The sequence below is a fragment of the Ovis canadensis genome, chromosome 1, assembly GCF_042477335.2.
Source record: "Ovis canadensis isolate MfBH-ARS-UI-01 breed Bighorn chromosome 1, ARS-UI_OviCan_v2, whole genome shotgun sequence".
NCBI classification, from domain to species: Eukaryota; Metazoa; Chordata; class Mammalia; order Artiodactyla; family Bovidae; genus Ovis; species Ovis canadensis.
In genome coordinates, this window is record NC_091245.1 from 195,492,512 (window position 1) to 195,510,567 (window position 18,056).

At 32.4% G+C, this 18,056-nt stretch overlaps 1 protein-coding gene across 2 annotated transcripts in view; it reads left to right on the forward strand.

The window, feature by feature from the left end:
• The window catches only part of ACAP2 (ArfGAP with coiled-coil, ankyrin repeat and PH domains 2), a 172,306-nt gene that overhangs the window by 124,002 nt on the left and 30,248 nt on the right, over window positions 1–18,056 (forward strand). Inside the window, exons 9-14 of one of the 2 annotated variants that reach the window (XM_069557232.1) lie at window positions 1,001–1,075; window positions 6,660–6,772; window positions 10,790–10,810; window positions 14,130–14,181; window positions 15,455–15,555; window positions 16,183–16,288. In XM_069557232.1, coding sequence (XP_069413333.1) covers window positions 1,001–1,075; window positions 6,660–6,772; window positions 10,790–10,810; window positions 14,130–14,181; window positions 15,455–15,555; window positions 16,183–16,288 — 468 coding nt within the window. The remainder of the gene's footprint in view (window positions 1–1,000; window positions 1,076–6,659; window positions 6,773–10,789; window positions 10,811–14,129; window positions 14,182–15,454; window positions 15,556–16,182; window positions 16,289–18,056) is intronic. The other variant, XM_069557242.1, reaches the window with a different exon arrangement.

Genomic DNA, 18,056 nt, shown 5'->3' on the forward strand with positions numbered 1-18,056 from the left:
TATGCATTCTTCTTCAGACCTCCCTCCCGTACAGACTGCCACGTGACATTGGGCAGAGTTCCATGTGCTGTATATTAGGTCCTGTTGGTTAATCATTTTAGGTATATTTTAAATATATTTAAATACAGCAGTGTGTACATGTCCATCCAAAACCCCCTAACTATCCCTTCCCCTGAAAATAAGTTCATTTTCTAACTTTATGAGTCTCTTGGAGTATTTTAAACCTAATTGTTACTCCAGCAAAGAGGAATTCAGGAAACTAGTACTTTTGTAATAATACTGGAAATCAGGTATTTCTCTTCTGATAAAAGGAACAAGAATGAAATGGGATTTTATGATTTCAAAAGTTTTAAAAATTTTTTTAAAGAAAAATTGATGATTTTATACATTAACCTAAGGAATGACTTCTTTCCTGTTTTATTCTACTCCACTCTATTTTCTTTCTCTTTTATCTGTTGTTATTTTTTCTACCTTTTAGATTTTATTATAATACTAGGAAGCCAGCTTGAAAGCATCATGCATCTTGAGTGATTGGAAGTGTCTGTTATGTTGAACTTGTGAGTGCCAGCACACACTAAATTAGCTGCTAGATTTTGCTCTTTGGGGGAAAAAAAATCACCAATATATCTTCTTTCTGTCTTTGATAGTAACTGCTAGAATTGCTGAGCGTATCAGCTGGCCACTTAATCTAGAGTCATTCTCCTTAATTCAAGGAGTGAACTCGTTATCATTGTTGTACCCCAAGGCCACCTGTCACAATTGCTTGACATGTGATTGTTCTCAGAAACATTTTCCCTAGCGGAGTTTTAGACATTCTCAAAGAGGATATGAAACCAGAAAAAAAAGAACTTTCATTTTATGGTTGTAGCCAAATGCCTTTTTAGGTAAACCTAAGTTGACTGACTTATTTGGAATATGATTTTTGAAAAGTAATTGTATCTTTCTTTTCCAACTTTTAAGTCTCTCTTAGTTACTCTTTTATTTATTTATTTTTTTGCAGTTGGATCGACTGGTTGTAGATGCAGCAAAGGAGAAAAGAGAAATGGAGCAAAAACATTCTACCATTCAACAAAAGGTACTTGAGGGGAGAAGTTAGAGGAGATTAATTCCCTTTTTACACAGTTTTTTGGTTATTGGTTTCAGCAAGGTATCACATTGAAATAAATCCTTTGAATTGCCTTAATAATTAAATTGTATAGATGAACTCCTCCTTTTTTTGTAAACCATAAAATATTTTTCCAGTGTTGAGGTATGTATTTTATTATTATTTTATATAAAAATATTTGAGAGCCATGCTCTTGAACAAGTTTATAAAAACGTCAGTCCCTTAGGGCCTTAACTGATTTAAAAGTGGCCCTTGCATGCTAAGTCACTTCAGTTGTGTACAACTCTTTTCGACCCTATGGACTATAGCTTGCCAGGCTCCTCTATCCATGGAATTCTCCATGCTGGACTAGTGGATTGGGTTGCCATTTCCTTCTCCAGGGCATCTTCTTGACCCAGGGATCGAACCTGGGCCTCTTAGGTCTTCTGCATTGGCCAGTGGGTTCATTACCACTCAGGCCACCTGGGAAGGCCCTTAGAGTTTAAAATGCTGCTCATAGTTTCAGTTAGGATATCGCCAGGGCTTCCCAGGTGGGGCAAGTGGTAAAGAACCCACCTGCCAGTGCAGGAGACACAAGAGATGTGGGTTTGATCCCTGGGTTAGGAAGATCCCCTGAAGGAGGGCATGGCAATCCACTCCAGTATTCTTGCCTGGAGAATTCCATGGGCAGAGAAGCCTGGCAGGCTACAGTCCATAGGGACGCAAAGAGTCATACAGGACTGAAGTGACCTAGCCTGCATGCACACAAGATATCACCAAGCCCTGTAAAATGTGTGTGTGTGTGTGTTGTGTGTGTGTGTGTGTGTGTGTGTTTGTATGTCTGTATGCAGGGTAGCAGTGATTGATGGAGGGTAGGTGGAGGTGAACAAAAGTTGGAGAATTTCCAGTTGGAGAACACCGAAGCGTGTGTGTGTGTGTGTGTGTCTGTGTGTGTGTCTGTGTGTGTGTCTGTGTGTGTGTGTGTGACTAGGAATTTCCAGCTGCAGTCACTCTGTGGCAACACTTACCCTCTCAAGTGATGCTGAAGTTTCACTTGCATTTCTTGTTAACTTACCTAAGCCTAGGTAAAGTAATATCTGAAAAATATGTATTTAAAAATGAAGATTAAAAAAAAGATTTAAATGTGAAACCAGGTTCTATTTCTGTGTGCTAAAAGCTTTGAATATGATATACCTGGAACTCAGTATAATAGTATTTTATACAGTCATCAATGTGATCTTTTTTGTATGTATAGTCATCTGAAAATAAAAGGATAGAACCGGCGGTTGAATGTGTGTAAAAAATATGTGAAAAGATGTCTCTGTACTTAAATGACAGAGCAATACCACAATTATGAGTGTGGTTTTCCCATGGGGAGGCTTATCCATCCCTCTCCTGCAATTTCCCCAAGTGTGGGAAACATGACTGCATAAATTTTGGTATTGGGGGATTGCCATCACAACCTCCCTAAAAAGACAAAGAAAAAAGATGTCATCTAACATTGCTTTAAGAAATCTATCCTCTTGGTATTGAGCAGTCAAATCAACTTTTGTTATGGTTTATTTAGAATTTAAAATGCCAGTAAACTAGATTTAATATAGAAGATGTCAGTGAAAAAAAAAGTGAGAGTGAAATCAGTAATTAAATTTTTTTGGTGATGGGTTGTTAATACTCAAAGAGAAGCATTTTTTTTTAAAAGGGAAAGATTTTTTATGAGATAATGTTTAATTTATTTCTTCTAGTTATAGTCAGGTAAGACTGCCTCCATGTTTTATTTTGTTTAAAGTTGAATCACTTTTGGTTGGATAACTTGTTTTAATGACATTACTATGGAAAGATTTTTAAGAATTGGGACCAATCATTTTTAATTAAAATGAGAGGTCATGATATTTAGAAGCATGTTTATTTGTTTAAATTGAATTATTTAATGAATATTATGCATCTTTTAATACCTTTCCCTAGTGTATGTCAGTGTCATACTGAATGTCCAAGGGTAGTAGATTATTAAATCTGATTAATGAATTAGATTTTAAATAGTGGTCAGTTATTATTTTCCTTAAAGAGAGTAATGCTGTTTTTGCTTATTATGAATACTTAATCTTTTTTTTTTTTGCCCTTAAATGCTGACCCAAGGCTGCATTACAGGTAAAAAAAGGAAAAGACCTAATCAGACTAAAAAGCAAGGAAAAGTCTGTCTAATGTAATTATTTAGATTTTTTGGAATTGAAATCGATCAGTTGAAGAAACATTGGTGCGGTGCACATTCATGTACATGCCTTTTGGATATGCGCACGCATTTCTGATAGATTTAGACCTAAGAATAAAATTGCTGGGTCATAGCATGTGTGTGTGTGTGTATATATGTTCAGTGTCAGTAGATAATGCTGTTATTTTCAAAATGTTATACCATTCCTAGTAAGCAGGGCTGTGTGAGAGTTCCTGTTGCTCCTTGCCACCTCATCATATTATGAGAGTTTTCAATTTTTTGCCTATTTTGGTGGGTAGATATGGACATTTTGTGGTTTTAATTTATGCTTTAGTCACTAATGACCTTCTGCGATGTCTGTTGGTCATTTGGATATCCTCCTTGTTAAATGTCTGCTAGTGTTTCTCCTGTTTTTCCATCAGGTTATCTAACTAACTGTTGATCATATCCTCAAATATTCTAGATGTTAGTCCCCCTTTGGGGTATATACATTTTAAATTTTCACATAGTGTTAAAAATATCTTTTCTGTTCGGTGCCTTTTGTGTCCTTCCCAACCCACTGGTACTGCTAAGTCATTTCAGTCTTGTCCAACTCTGCGACCTCATAGACAGCAGCCCACCAGGCTCCCCCGTCCCCGGGATTCTCCAGGCAAGAACACTGGAGTGGGTTGCCATTTCCTTCTCCAATGCATGAAAGTGAAAAGTGAAAGTGAAGTCGCTCAGTCGTGTCCAACTCTTGGTGACCCCATAGACTGCAGCCTACCAGGCTCCTCCGCCCATGGGATTTTCCAGGCAAGAGTACTGGAGTGGGGTGCCATTGCCTTCTCCATTCCCAACCCAAGATCACAACAATGTATCTCCTGTAAAATCTTGTTTTTGTGCATGCATGCTAGGTCGCTTCAGTTGTGTTTGACTCTTTGAGACTCTATGGACTGTAACCTGCCTGTCCATGGGAATCTCCTGGCAAGAATACTGCAGTGGGTTTTCATGCTCTCTTCACAATCCAGGGTTTGAGTCTGTATCTTTGGCAGGAGGATTCTTCTTCCCACTAGCACCACCTGGGAAGCTTTGCTTGTTTTATCTAGGCCTTTAATCAGTCTGTAATTGTGTGTGTATGTGTGTGTAGTTTGAGGTAGAGATCCAGTTTCCTTTTATTTTCACATTGGTAGCTAAATGATGTAGATTCGGTTATTAAAAAGTTTTGTTTTTCCCCAACTACTCAGTGTTGTATACTCTTTTGTATAGGACATTTCCATACATGTGAGGTCTGTTTCAGACTCTCTCTTCTGTTTCATTGGTCTTTTTGTCTTAATTATACCAATACCATGCTATCTTAATTATTTTAGCTTTATAGTGTATCTTGATAATCTGACAAAGCAAAGCCTCCTACCTTCCCTTCTTCAAAAGTGAATTGCTAAAGTTCTGTATTTCCATATAAATACAGCAGCTTTTCAGGTTGCATAAAAATAGCTTTGCATTGGATCTGTGAATGGATTTGGGGAAGAATTAATATCTTTATTTTAAATGTCTTCTAGTTCATGAGCCTTGAATATTTCTCTGTTCATTCATTTTTTTAAACATCCTTCATAAAATTTCATTGTTTTCTTTATCTTTTGATAGGTGTATTTCTAGATACTTGTATTGAAAATGTTATTGTAAATGTTATCCTTTAAAAATATATTTTCTCACTGTTTACTTTGGTTGTATATTAGAATAAAATTTGATATTTGTGTGTTGATTTTTTTAACCAGTAGTAGTCTTTTTAAGCTCTCTTTACTGCTACTACTACTAATATACCTCTGAATTCTTTTGGATGTGTACAGTCACATCCTTTGCAAATAATCCTTTCCTTTTGGTTTATCTTGCTGGCTAGGACTTTCAAAATAATCTTGAATCAAAGTGCTTATAGTGGTCCTTCTTGTCTTGCTTGCAATTTCAAAAGGGAAAATTTCAGTTGAGTCCCTTCATTGTCTTGACTTATATTCCTTGGGCTCCACACCAAAGCTTCAAGTTCTGATAAGACAAGCTCCTGATGTTACAAAGAAATCTTTGGAATGTTGCCAAACTCGATTATATCTATTGCTGACTTAATTTTGTCAGCATAATTAAATAAATTATAGCTCCAAATAAATTTTAAATGAAGGAATTAAAATTTCCCTGATTTTTTTTTGCCCCAAAGTAAAAGCAGAAAGAAATGTAGCAGTTTATTTACAGATTATTTCATTTGATTATTTTGGATGATCATGTCCTTCACGATTAAGTTTTGAGATATATTAGCAGTGTTTGCGTGTAATTCTGAAGTGTGCCTAGTTCCTTTTCCCATAATCATGGACTCTCAGATTTAGAAAGATCTTAGGTGATTATCACTCTGCTTCTCCTCCAGTGCAGAACCCCTGCATTCCAGTATTCTTGGCAGATGGTCATCCAGTCTCTACCAAAATCTTTCTCAAGATGGAAAGTCTACTCCTCGTTCTAATTTTGCTTATTGGTCCAGAAGTAATTTTGAAGTTTCAGGACTGCTTTTTAGAGTTTTCAATTTGGAGATCACAATGATTTTTCAGTTTTGTTGAAATAACTTTGGAAATTTACCAGGAAATATTTTAAATATAGAATTTCTGATTTTAAAATTTAGTGGCTTCTTGGAGGAAAATTGAAAGTTTGAATTGCATTCAAGTGAAAACTAGAATGGTTAGATGATTGAAGATGACTATGAGTGATTTTATAACCCTTATAAAAAAGTGAGCTCAGAATGCCTACTTCACACTGTGGTACTTCTTCTTTGCAAAAATAAACTTTCTGTAATTCTTTTTTTGAACCCCCAAATAGTGGAGTTATTGTTTCTGCCAAAAACAGTATAACAATATAAAACTACCCTAATAGTAATATGTTTAGAAAATAGTGGTAGATTTAACTAATCCCAAGTAGAAATACGTATATTCCTTTAAAAAATTGTTAGCAGATATATCAATATTGGGATTAAATGAAAACATTTAAAACAACACCCACAGAATAGCACGTTGTTCCCTTTGTCTATTTTTATATATATTATTTTGTTCTTTTAATCACAGTGTGTACAATTTATTTATCCAGGTTATATAATTTATAAACTTTTAAAATTTGTTTTTCTCTTTTAATGTGTATTCTGTATAGTCGTTTGTGTTATTGCGTAATAGTCCACTGAATTACAGTATGTTAATATGTTGAAGCATTCTTCTGTTATTGAACATTTAGGTCTCCCCTTATGAATGTTGTTGATCTGACTATCCTAATACAATGCTTTTCTACTGTTTGAGCTGTTTCTCTAGGATAGATTTGTCTAAGGAAATCAGTAAAAACCATACAAACTTTTTAATGTGTTATTTTGTTTAGGATTTCTCCAATGATGATTCTAAGCTAGAATATAACGTAGATGCTGCAAATGGCATTGTTATGGAAGGTTATCTGTTCAAACGTGCCAGCAATGCCTTCAAAACTTGGAACAGGTAATATATTTCAAACACCAGTCTTGCTCTTTCCATATCTTCAGTTTTCTGACTACTCTATGGTTTAGTGACTCTTTCCTTCATAATTCTCTAAATTCACAGTCCCTAGTAACTTTTCTGAACTATATGTATTGGAGATAAGTTGCTCCTCTAGGAATAAGGCCTTAAGAAGGAAGTGAAAAATAGCACTAGCAAATCCAAATTCTAAAATTTAAGCAAAGTTTAAATCGGGAAGCAAGGAAAATTTTTATAATGCTTGGGTTGTAATGACTAGGTTACTACAATGAATAAGTTTTTAAATGTGAGCTTCCTCCGCTGTTTGTTATGAAATAGATCTGATTGCAAGTTATGTATTGATTATAATGGATGAATAAGACAAGTGGGCTGTTTTTCATTTTTGGGGTTCCTCCTTTATATGTATGTTTATATACATATTTACTTAATTTTGGCTTGTGAATCTTTAAGTGAGATGATCCTGGTTTTCTGATCTTTTCAATAACTTTAACCAGGCTTTTTAGCATATGGGATGAGTTTTATATGCGAAGTGTATGTGGCAGCTGTTGCTCCTTTTTTGTTAACTTGATGCCTACTGAAAAATGTTTTTTTCTAAACTGATTTTTGAAAATAAATGTTGATCAAGTAAATATCTTTTAAATGAATGTATAAAATATTTTATTACATTTCTCATGTATTAATAAAGTGAAATCATTTCAGACATGAAGGCAAAAGGAAAGAGTGATTGTCTCAGGATCATCTTTCTGAATAGCAGTGAATAGTCTTTTATTCAAGGATAATTCCTTTGTGGAAAAAAAAGGATTATTTTGTAATAATTGAGAATAGTATCAGATTCTGGTTGATTGATTTAATAACTGTTATATTATTGGTTGAATGTGTATATTTTATTTGCTACTTGAACAGGATATGAATTCACTTAATGATAGAGAAGATTGTTTTCTTTTTTAAAAAAGTGGACATTAGCAAAATAAATAGAATTTTCTTGGTAAGTTTAATTTGGTATACATTTTTGTTAATTTAACTGGAAACCATTATGCTTGAATATTCAAAATATTGAAATGGATTCTTAGTGCACTTATTTTGAGTTCTTGGTGATGAGGTTATATACAAAAAATATTTACTGATATTTTCAAATGTCATTTTAGTATCACTGTATCAATGTTATTTGTATCAATTTAGTGTCAATGTCATTGAGTATCTCCTTAGCATTTGATATTGTCAGATGTTTAAATGGGACATAGTGTGTTATATTTGAAGTAATTGTTCTTTACCTGAGAATGAATATAAATGGGAAAGAATGGTGATTGTATTTGATACTAAGTTTCTTTGAGTAATGTAGGACTTTAAAAATAATACATAAATATAGGAGGATCTACTCAGATGGCCTGGTTAAGAAAGAAGGTTTTAACTATTGTAAAGTAAAAATGTAAAATTGCAGTTTTGTTTTCTAAACTGTAAGAATTAAACCAATAATCTTTTAAGCCTTTCCTGGCAAATTTCCCTGGCCAGAGTAGGAAATTAATATAAGAAATAGCGTGATTGTCAAATTTTTTTAATAAAGAGTTTTCAACCAGTACAGTTTCATGAGGTAACATTAGAATTGAATTTTAACCTTCAGATTTCAAAACAACCTTCTTAAAATTTAACACAGTGAAAATACAATAAATCCATTAAAGCCATACCATTATGTTAAGAAGAAATGAAATGAACTTCATGGAGTACTCTTAATCAGAAATGCTCGAAGACTTCAAAATGAAGCACAATAAGTGTTAGTGGAAAATTACATTCCCATTTAGGACAACAGAAGAAAATTAATTGATTCAAGCATGGATCTTTTTGTTTTTATATGTTTCATGAATTTTATTAATTGGCATAGACATTAAACCATAACTAAAGTCAAGTAGTGAATAGCTATTAAATTCTCAATTGCAGATATGTTACCTACCATTTGCCAAGTAAGAATGATAGTAACTTTGAAAATGAGGCCACCTTTTAAAGGAGATGCCATTTCTATATGGTAGGATAACAGTTATTGATTAAAATCATAGATTATAGTTAACACCCTGATATTTAGTAAAGAAAATGGAAGCGCAGGGACATGTTTGCTCCTTCAAGGTCACATACTTGGTTTGTGACAAAACTGACGCTCAAAACCTGGTGTTTTAGGAAACTTGCTATGAAAATTCCAAACAATCTGCATTTTGATAAGATAAGATACAGCTTTGGTAAAAACAACAACAAAAATAGTTTAAAAACTATTTTTAAAAACTTTCCTAATACATTTGCATTATTAGGAATAAATTATGGGTAGCAAATTATTCATTTTCATATACCTTTAAAGAATATTTTGATGAGAACACTAATTAAAAGCAGACTTGTAAATAATACAGCATATAAACATATAAAACTCTTCAAAGACAGAAATCAAAAACTTTTTAACAAAAGTCTTAAGTATTTTATAGGTTATAGGTCAATAACTAGAAAAGGGAGAAGAAAGAGAAGTCTCTTATATGTTAGTTAGAATTCTCTTCTGCTTTTCAATTTTAAAAATTTGGAATGTATCTAAAATTTTTTTTTATATAAGGTTAGCAAAAATCTACTCTCAGGAAATATTTGCATATATTTTCCTTTTACCTATATATGATCTCAGACTCTTTCCTACTTGTCTAGTTAGTTCTCTATCCAGCTTAATTTATTTTATTAGCATCTGAATAAAAGACTCTATTTGTGATATTTGTGCCTTAACTACAAAAATCTAGGAATTCAACTGTTCAAGCATATAGATTTTTTTCTGCCCACTTTTTTTTTTTTTTTAGAAAAAGATTGTGGTTTAGTTTCAGGAAACATACTTGTAGTCACTCGGAGAGGTTTCAGTCATATGATGACAAATTTGCTATTGTCTATAGCTTTATGGAATAGAAGCACACATATTTCAGAGTCAGCTTTAAAAAAAGATCTTCCTGAGAGAAATGTGAATTTGACTAGGAATTTCCAGTTAGTTTTAACACCTGATGCTGTATTTCACAAAATCTAAGTATATTTTGAAAGCATCATTCCATAATCTGAAATTTAACCAAAGAGATGGTATTTTTATGTGGTGTGATTGAAATGGTGTAAGAAGTGAAACGTTTTATGTCTTAATGTGAATTGTTGAGCATGTTTCTGTTTGGTTTCAGATTTCTAATTTGTAGTGTCTCTTAAGATTTTTTTAATGTCTGTAATATATATTTTTTGAAGATGTGATATCTACAAAATAGTCTTTCCAGGCCATCTTCTCAGTGTGGCAGCTTCATTTCAAGCTCAAGTCAGAGCTAGATGGATTTTAATACTATGCTCAGTTTTTGTTAAACTGGAAAATGTAGCTAAAAGCATAAAATGCATTATACAGTATCTTAAAGCAAAGTGTTCTGTTTCTAGTACAGATACAAATAAGAAGTGTATACATAGATTAAAGATAAACTCTACTTATGTGTGGCCTTAGAGTGTCTGCTATCATTTGATGAGAAGAGGGTGAGCTGGAGGGAGGAGCTTTTCATGTTGAAATGTTCTCATTTGTTTCAGGTTTAGGTAGACATAGCTGTAGTGATTGTTTCCTTTAATTTGTTAAGATGAGGAAAGCTACTATTTGTATTTTAGAGCTGTAACCATAGAGGTAGATAACTCCCAATGATAGTAGAGTGTGCGAATATTCTCAATAGTAGACTGTACAGAATTTTCTCTGCCATAATGCTTTGAAGAATATTTTGAACATTTATAAAATATTAGCCTTTCAGATTCCTAAGAGTTGGAATTAGTTGTATAAATGTGTATATATATAATATCAGCAAAATGCAACAGATATTTTTGATTCTTTTGTTAGGTTATGAGCTTAAGCTGGTTCCTTTAATTCTTGCTTTATTTTCATATCATGCTAGTCCTTTGCTTATTTTGCACATTTGCGTTTTCATTCTTTTACCACCTTTCCCTTATGTTTTAATCCTGCCCCATTTTTTCACATGACAGGAAAAAGCCCGATCATATCAGGTACCAAATGGCTTCCTTCCCCTCACCCCTGCCTTACTCCAACTTCCTCTTTGGCACGAGAAAGCTCGTAATTAACCTGCATTTCAGTTGGATTACTTGCAATGGATATAAAGTCTCTTTAGGTTTTAAACTGAGAAGAAAATGTAAACATCTTATTTGAGGAACAGAATTATACCTTTTCATTGCTTATATCCTCAGTTTGTTTTAATCTGGAAAGGAACGTTTGATGTGTAAATAGTTGTCCAAAGAAGACATAGCTTCAGTAATACAAGTACTACAAGTATGTGTATATGTGTGTATGTGTATACACATTCACATATATATATATATATATATATGCATGTATATATGTAGGTATGTATGTTTTAGGGGAAATAAGTTGGTAAATGGTTTTTAAATTTTTGAAATAGTAATTAGGTATTAGTATCTTTGGTAATCACCTTGTTAATTATGTTTAAAGGAAACATTGCCAATTCCTAGCTTTTTTGTTTGTTTTACCACTTTGGTCTTTTTCCTTGTGAAAACTAAATTGAATTTTAAATAAAGGAACATATATATGTTCGAGCTTTTAATTTTATTAACTGTTCACTATTTGGCACCTGTATGAATCTGTACATGAACCCATCATTTGTATAATTTTAGTAATAAAGCTTCTACTTTTAAAGATAAATAGTGATAAAGATTTAAAAATTTTGCTTTTACCCATGTTCTTGATTTTAAGTAAGTCCTGGGACTAGTGTTCAAAAATTGTAAAAGATACTTGATTTATTTTTTAATGTATTCCCCCCTAATTTTGTCATATAGAAGCTCTTGTTGATATTTAAAAACTAATATTTGTTTATGAATGTAAAATTTTGGTCTAAAATTTTTATTATATTGAGTTGTCTCAATTTGAGATAGATATAAATTGATGTCTTAGTTTTCTTAAAACCAAAAAAATTTCACTTCTGATTACTTATATTTTGGCTTTTTGATCAGATTATGAATCTTGTAAATATAGTATAGTTGTCAGCATAATGCTTTCCAACATTTGTCTTTTTTATTATGTAATTACCTTTTAAGTGAAGTCACTCAGTCGTGTCCGACTCTTTGCGAACCCATGGACTGTAGCCTTTCAGGCTTCTCCGTCCATGGGATTTTCCAGGCAGGAGTACTGGAGGAGGTTGCCATTTCCTTCTCCAGGGGATCTTCCCGACCCAGGGATTGAACCCAGGTCTCCCGCATTGTAGGCAGATGCTTTACGCTCTGAGCCACCAGGGAAGCCCCTTTTAAATTACCTTTTAAAGTATCTTCAAATTGCGGGTGGCATGAGCTTGAAATATTAAATATTTTCCATATCTTGTAGATTGTGAATAATTTTCCTTTTATTGGAGGTCTTAATAATAACTAGAGTTATCCTATAGGAGAAAAGATTATATTTTTTTGCTTACCTGATTAAAGTCTTGATCAATATAAATGAGTGTAGTTAGCTTTTTTTTTTTTTTTTTAAATGATAGAGGAGGGAAGATAGTACCATAAGATATACTGAGTATGGCCATTAAAATTTTTTTCTACCCAGGATAGTTGTTATTTTTTTCACTTAGGAAATGTCAAATTAAGATGAATTCATAGTGTCTTGAATTTATAATATAAACAAAAATTGATGATGTGAAAAAGTTTCTCATAAGCAGATAAATGGCAGGGGAACTAAGTTTCAGAAAGTTAATAATCAAACAGAATCTAACAAAAAAACCATACGTTTTTATCTAGTATTTTGTTTTTATGTTTAGAGGCTATTATTCTAAGATTCAGCAGGTCAAAAGAAATTTACTTTCTGATGACCTCAGAAGCATGAAAAGTTTACCTGGATGCTTTTCCATTGTTCAATGAAATTCTTTATAGTTTTTCATCAAATTATATAATATTACTATATATAAAACTTAAGAATTTTTATTAATATAGTTTACTTCAAATGATTTTTTAATTAATACTTTAATCAATATCAGAGATTATTTCCATTGCATGTCATCCCATGTGGCAGGGCTGCACCATTTTGTTTGTTTGGAGGTATTTCCTTTAACATTTCTAACCAACCATGTGTCCCAGAACAAAGAGACCCAGAAGTTCTTCCTTTTCTAGCCCATCTCTTGATGATTTCCGTTTAGAGGCAACCTACTTGGTTTTTATCTAGATGCTTGTTTAACAGATCTGTATTTTAATGGTAAAGGTGAATGCCTTTTTAAATAGCAAGAAAACCTAACAATCTGTCTAGCTTAAAAATAGCAAAGCATCTAATCATTTTCTCAGCCTTGGAGAATTAACTTAAATTTTTTGAAATAGAAGTTCTAAACATGTCTAAATACAATTTTTAGTGCTTTGTATTAGTATCAATGAAAAGGTAGAATCTCTATCTGCTAATAGATTAATAACTAATGTTTACAATAGAAATCATCTCACATGTAACTAATTTAAAAATAATAACTCAAATATTGTTTTACCTTTCATGCTTGATGAGAATTTTTGCTTTCTTTTATGAATGGCTTTTGGCTGTGTTTTTTTTTTAAGTCTTCAGGTCTTTTATTGTTTTAACAAACTAGAATTAGTAAATATGCCATACATAGGTTAGTTTTTTCTTCTAAAGAAGATTGCAAGTAAAATGCCAATTAATTTACAGTAATGAGCAGAACAGTATAAATAATTGGGTGACTTATTTTTAGTAATAACTTTGATTTTTCTGCTAAGAAGTATTTTATATGAAAGTAAGGCCAAGTGAATTGGCGACAGTCTCCTATTTAATATCATTTCTAAAAGGATGATATATTTTTCTGTTTTGCTTTACACATCAAATGCTTGTTGAATGGGGTGCAGAAAGGTTGAAAACAAAGCACCATTTGTTTCAGTCTTTTGTATACAAAGGAATAGTTTTATTTATAATATAAATTTATTTTTACTTTATAACACAAGCAAATTATTTTTGGGGACAGCTTTAGTTAATTTTGGGGAAGCTCAAAAAGTTAAATTTTTATTTTTTAAAAAATTATTATTGGTAATGGCACAAAGTATAACAACTTTTGTTAGGGTGTAAATTTCTGACATAAAAATGATTTAAAAATATGGTAGTTTTATTTTCTTTTTCTGTGGTTTTAAAATTGCCTGAAATTTTTAATTTCAGTAATTATCTCATTGACGTCAGTTTATATAAAGCAAAACAAAACAATGCTCTTCTAAAAACTTAATTACTATAAATTGATTTTCTAGTACTTTCTCAAATATTTTGTTTCTAACAACAACTGAAATAAATTATGTTTGTGAAAATGTAATCTATTTTATATTTATTTAGACGCTGGTTTTCAATACAGAATAATCAGTTGGTTTACCAGAAAAAGTTTAAGGTAGGTGTTTTGTTAAGTAATTAAGTGAAAACCCATTGAATCCTCCACTTCAGTTTTTATTTGTTCCTCTTGGTATAGCACTGAAGTTCATAAATATGTATGTGTGCAAAATTATCATTTGTTAGTTTTATGTTTGGATATGTATAAAAGGACTCAGGAGTGGAAAGTATCAACATTGTTTCCTGAATTCTTAATTCCTATCTTTGAGATGGATTGTTCTGTGTTTCAGAATTACTTTTATTTCTTCACATGTTTCTTTGTCCATTTGTGAGACAGGAAATCCCTAATACTGTTTTGGTGCTAAAGGAAAGGTTGTGTTTAAGAAATACCACCTTAGGGCCAAAAGTGGTAATAGAGAAGGGTTAACAATTAATTAAAATATAAGCTTGAGTTAATTTAAATAGAAACTTTTAAATTTGTTAATATTGTTTTTATGTGTTTGTTTTCTTGAGCCTGATTTTAAGAGTGAGGTATTTTCATTTAATGGAAAGGTATAATGAGATTATATGTGACTTGATAATGTTAGAGATAATTAGAGAAAAGAACTATTAGTTAATTGATGATTTGATTTTTACCTAATTAACCTTTATGAATAATACGTTCAACTGTAAATTTCAAATACCCACCTACTTTCATCCTGAGATAACACAATGGGAAGTTTTACTTGCTAGGTTCTATAGTAGCAGGTTTATTCCATACAAATTCTTTAACTATTCAGTTCATGTTTTTTTCTACCCTGATAAGCTTGGTTTTGAGTTTCTATTTTTATTAAGTACTAAAAAATGATTTTAAAAATTCTCATTTTCTTAGATATTTTAAGAAGCATGTATAAGCTTTTTCTTTCAGTTATTAAAACTAGACTCATGAAAGGCTTCGTTTTTGGAGGAGAGTGGCTTTTATTATATGTGAGAGGATCAGGAGAAAAATTGATTTGAAAGAAAATGGAAGAAAATTAACAGGAAGCTAACATTTATTGAGCACCTGCTAATTAACTGTGAAGGGTTGGACTACGTTTATATGAACTATTTCATTGAATTCTCATCAGTTTTATGAGGCAGATAAAATTAACAGGGCATAATTACCTTTATGTGGAATTAGTTATATTTATATTGATAACTCCTATTTCTGATCTAAAATAAGATAAATATAAGATCAGTATAAACCTTTAAAATTAGACCATTTATTCCAAGTACTGTTTTTAAGTATGTTTTTATAGGTAGTGATATTTAAAGCCTAGGTTGATAAATACGGGAGTTTTGTTTCCTTGTTGTAGGATAATCCCACTGTGGTGGTGGAGGATCTCAGGCTCTGCACAGTGAAACACTGTGAGGACATAGAACGACGATTCTGCTTTGAGGTGGTCTCTCCAACAAAGTGAGTGGTTCTAAAGAATTTGAGAGTTGTTTTTGTGTTTCTATAGCTTGTCTTAAAGAACTTTCCAGAATACAGAAAGATTTGTTACAGTTGTGACTATAAGAGCTAAAAAGGAAAAAAGTGTTCTCAAATTAAATTTGAATTATGAATAATTAGACACATATTAATGATTACAAGTCAGATATTTATGTAACTTTTATGCAGTATCATAGTCCTTAAATTCTGATGATTACTATGGCTATATGGAAACATTTTAACTGTCAAGATAATGAGCTGAAGTCATATATCAGATAAATTCTTTGATAACTTATTATTCCATATGTCTACCCAATGAAAAATGTTAATGTTATTTTATGTGGCAAATTTAAAGTTTTATTTTTTTAATACACAGAATAAGTGATTTGTTTTCAGTAGGTAATTTATTTCATTGACGTCTTGATTTCTTTCTTTTTTTTTTTTTATGACGTCTTGATTTCTTTACGAACGTACTACCTAAAGATAGTGAAATAAAACCTTTCAACACAGTATTTTTCGTTAGAAAATTATTATATAGCAAAATTGATAAAAAATAAACCTTATTTTTTGGGTTAATTTGGTGTCTGAGAAAACAATGTTATTTCCCTTTAGAAGTTGTATGCTTCAGGCAGATTCTGAAAAGCTGCGCCAGGCATGGATTAAGGCTGTTCAGACCAGTATTGCTACTGCTTACAGAGAGAAGGGTGATGAATCAGAGGTTAGTAAATAGTACTGCAATGCAAAGTGGTATTTTGCCAAAGTTTTTAATTTTAATTTGCAACATTGCGTGATTATAACATTCTTTTTTTATGGAGGATGACTTTTTTGTATTGAAATGGGTTTTATTTTTAAATTATACATTTAGTTTCTTATTTATTTCTCTTGACTTTTCTTTTAATTCCAATATTTCAGTGTATGTTTAATCCAGTATTTGAATATGTGTCTCAGGTATTCTGATGCAAGTATTTTTCCTCAAATATTTTATTGATCTAATAAAACAGTGAGTGTGAAAGGTAAACACTAAAACTAGGTGAAGAGCAAAGAACAGAAAGCTCATATTTTTAAATTGAAATCTCCCTGGAGAGGATAAGCTGAGTATAGAGTCTGGGATTGTAGTCTGATGTTAGCTACCCAGTAAGTTTACAGGCTCTTTTGAGCAAGGCCTGGAGAGGGCAATGGTACCCCACTCCAGTACTCTTGCCTGGAGAATCCCATGGACAGAGGAGCCTGGTAGGCTGCAGTCCATGGGGTTGCTAAGAGTCAGACGCAACTGAGAGACTTCACTTTGAGCAAGGCCATGAATGAGTCTTAAGAAATGAAAAATGTCTTTATTCTATCCTCACGTTTGTTAGTTTGGTTAAGTGTGGAATTTTTAGGTTGGTAGTGATTGTTCTTAAGACTTTTAATGGCAGTGTTTTCTGCTTTCCAGAGTTGCTGTTGGAGTCTTTTTTATTACCAGTCTTTAATATTCCTCCTGTCCAATTTCTTTGTTTTCTTTTTCTGAAATTTTTGGACTGGTCTTATGATTCTCTTGTGTGTGTGTGTGTGTGTGTGTATGTTTTGCTCTGCAATCTGGGAGATTTTACCAGTTGTGTGTGTGTGTGTGTGTGTGTGTGTGTGTGTGTGTATGTTTTGCTCTGCAATCTGGGAGATTTTACCAGTTAGTCTTCCAAACCTTCTATTGAATATTCCATTTGTGCTAGCACATATTTAATTTCAAAGAGTTTCTTTTTGTTTACTGAATGTTTATATACATAAACCTGTTCTTTTTTCATGTATGCGGTATTAATCTTGACTGCACAGTATGATAATACAGGAAGTTTTAAAAAATCCCAGTGCTTAGGTACCACCCTAGAATAGTTGAATGGAGTTGGGGCCCAGGCATCAATATTTTTAAAAGCTTTCTACTAATAAGTGATTTCTCTGTTCAAGCAGTGTTGAGAACCATTTTATTAAGGGCTTTCCTTGGCTATCTTGTTATCTGCTCATGGTTGCAAGTGCTGTAAGAACATAGGACTTCGTTGATGGTGATCTTCACCAAAGTGTGGACCATTTGTTGAGAAACAATTTGAATTAGGATCTTTGGAGTCTTTTCAGCTACGATTCCCCAGAGAAGACTCACTGTTCTCCTGGGTAGAGGTAAAGGACTGGCTGGGAGTTAATTGCTGGAGAACCAGCATTCAGTTATGTAGACGTTCATTTAATCCTGTGCTTACCTCTTTTTAGGTAGATGCCATCTAGTCATTTTCTGTTTTCTTTCAGTGAATGAACCTCTTGTTGTTTGTATGTCTTTGTAGAGGACAGTTCACTAATGGCAGCATTGGGAAGGGTACCTTTGATCTAACTTCTTCTTAATGATTTCTCCTACTTTCTCCCCACTTCCAAGATTAACTGGTACAAATCCTTGAGCCTTTTGTCTATTATATGATGTAAATTGATGAACTCTTAGATTCTTCTTACTATTTCTTTAGATTTTGCCTTGGTCT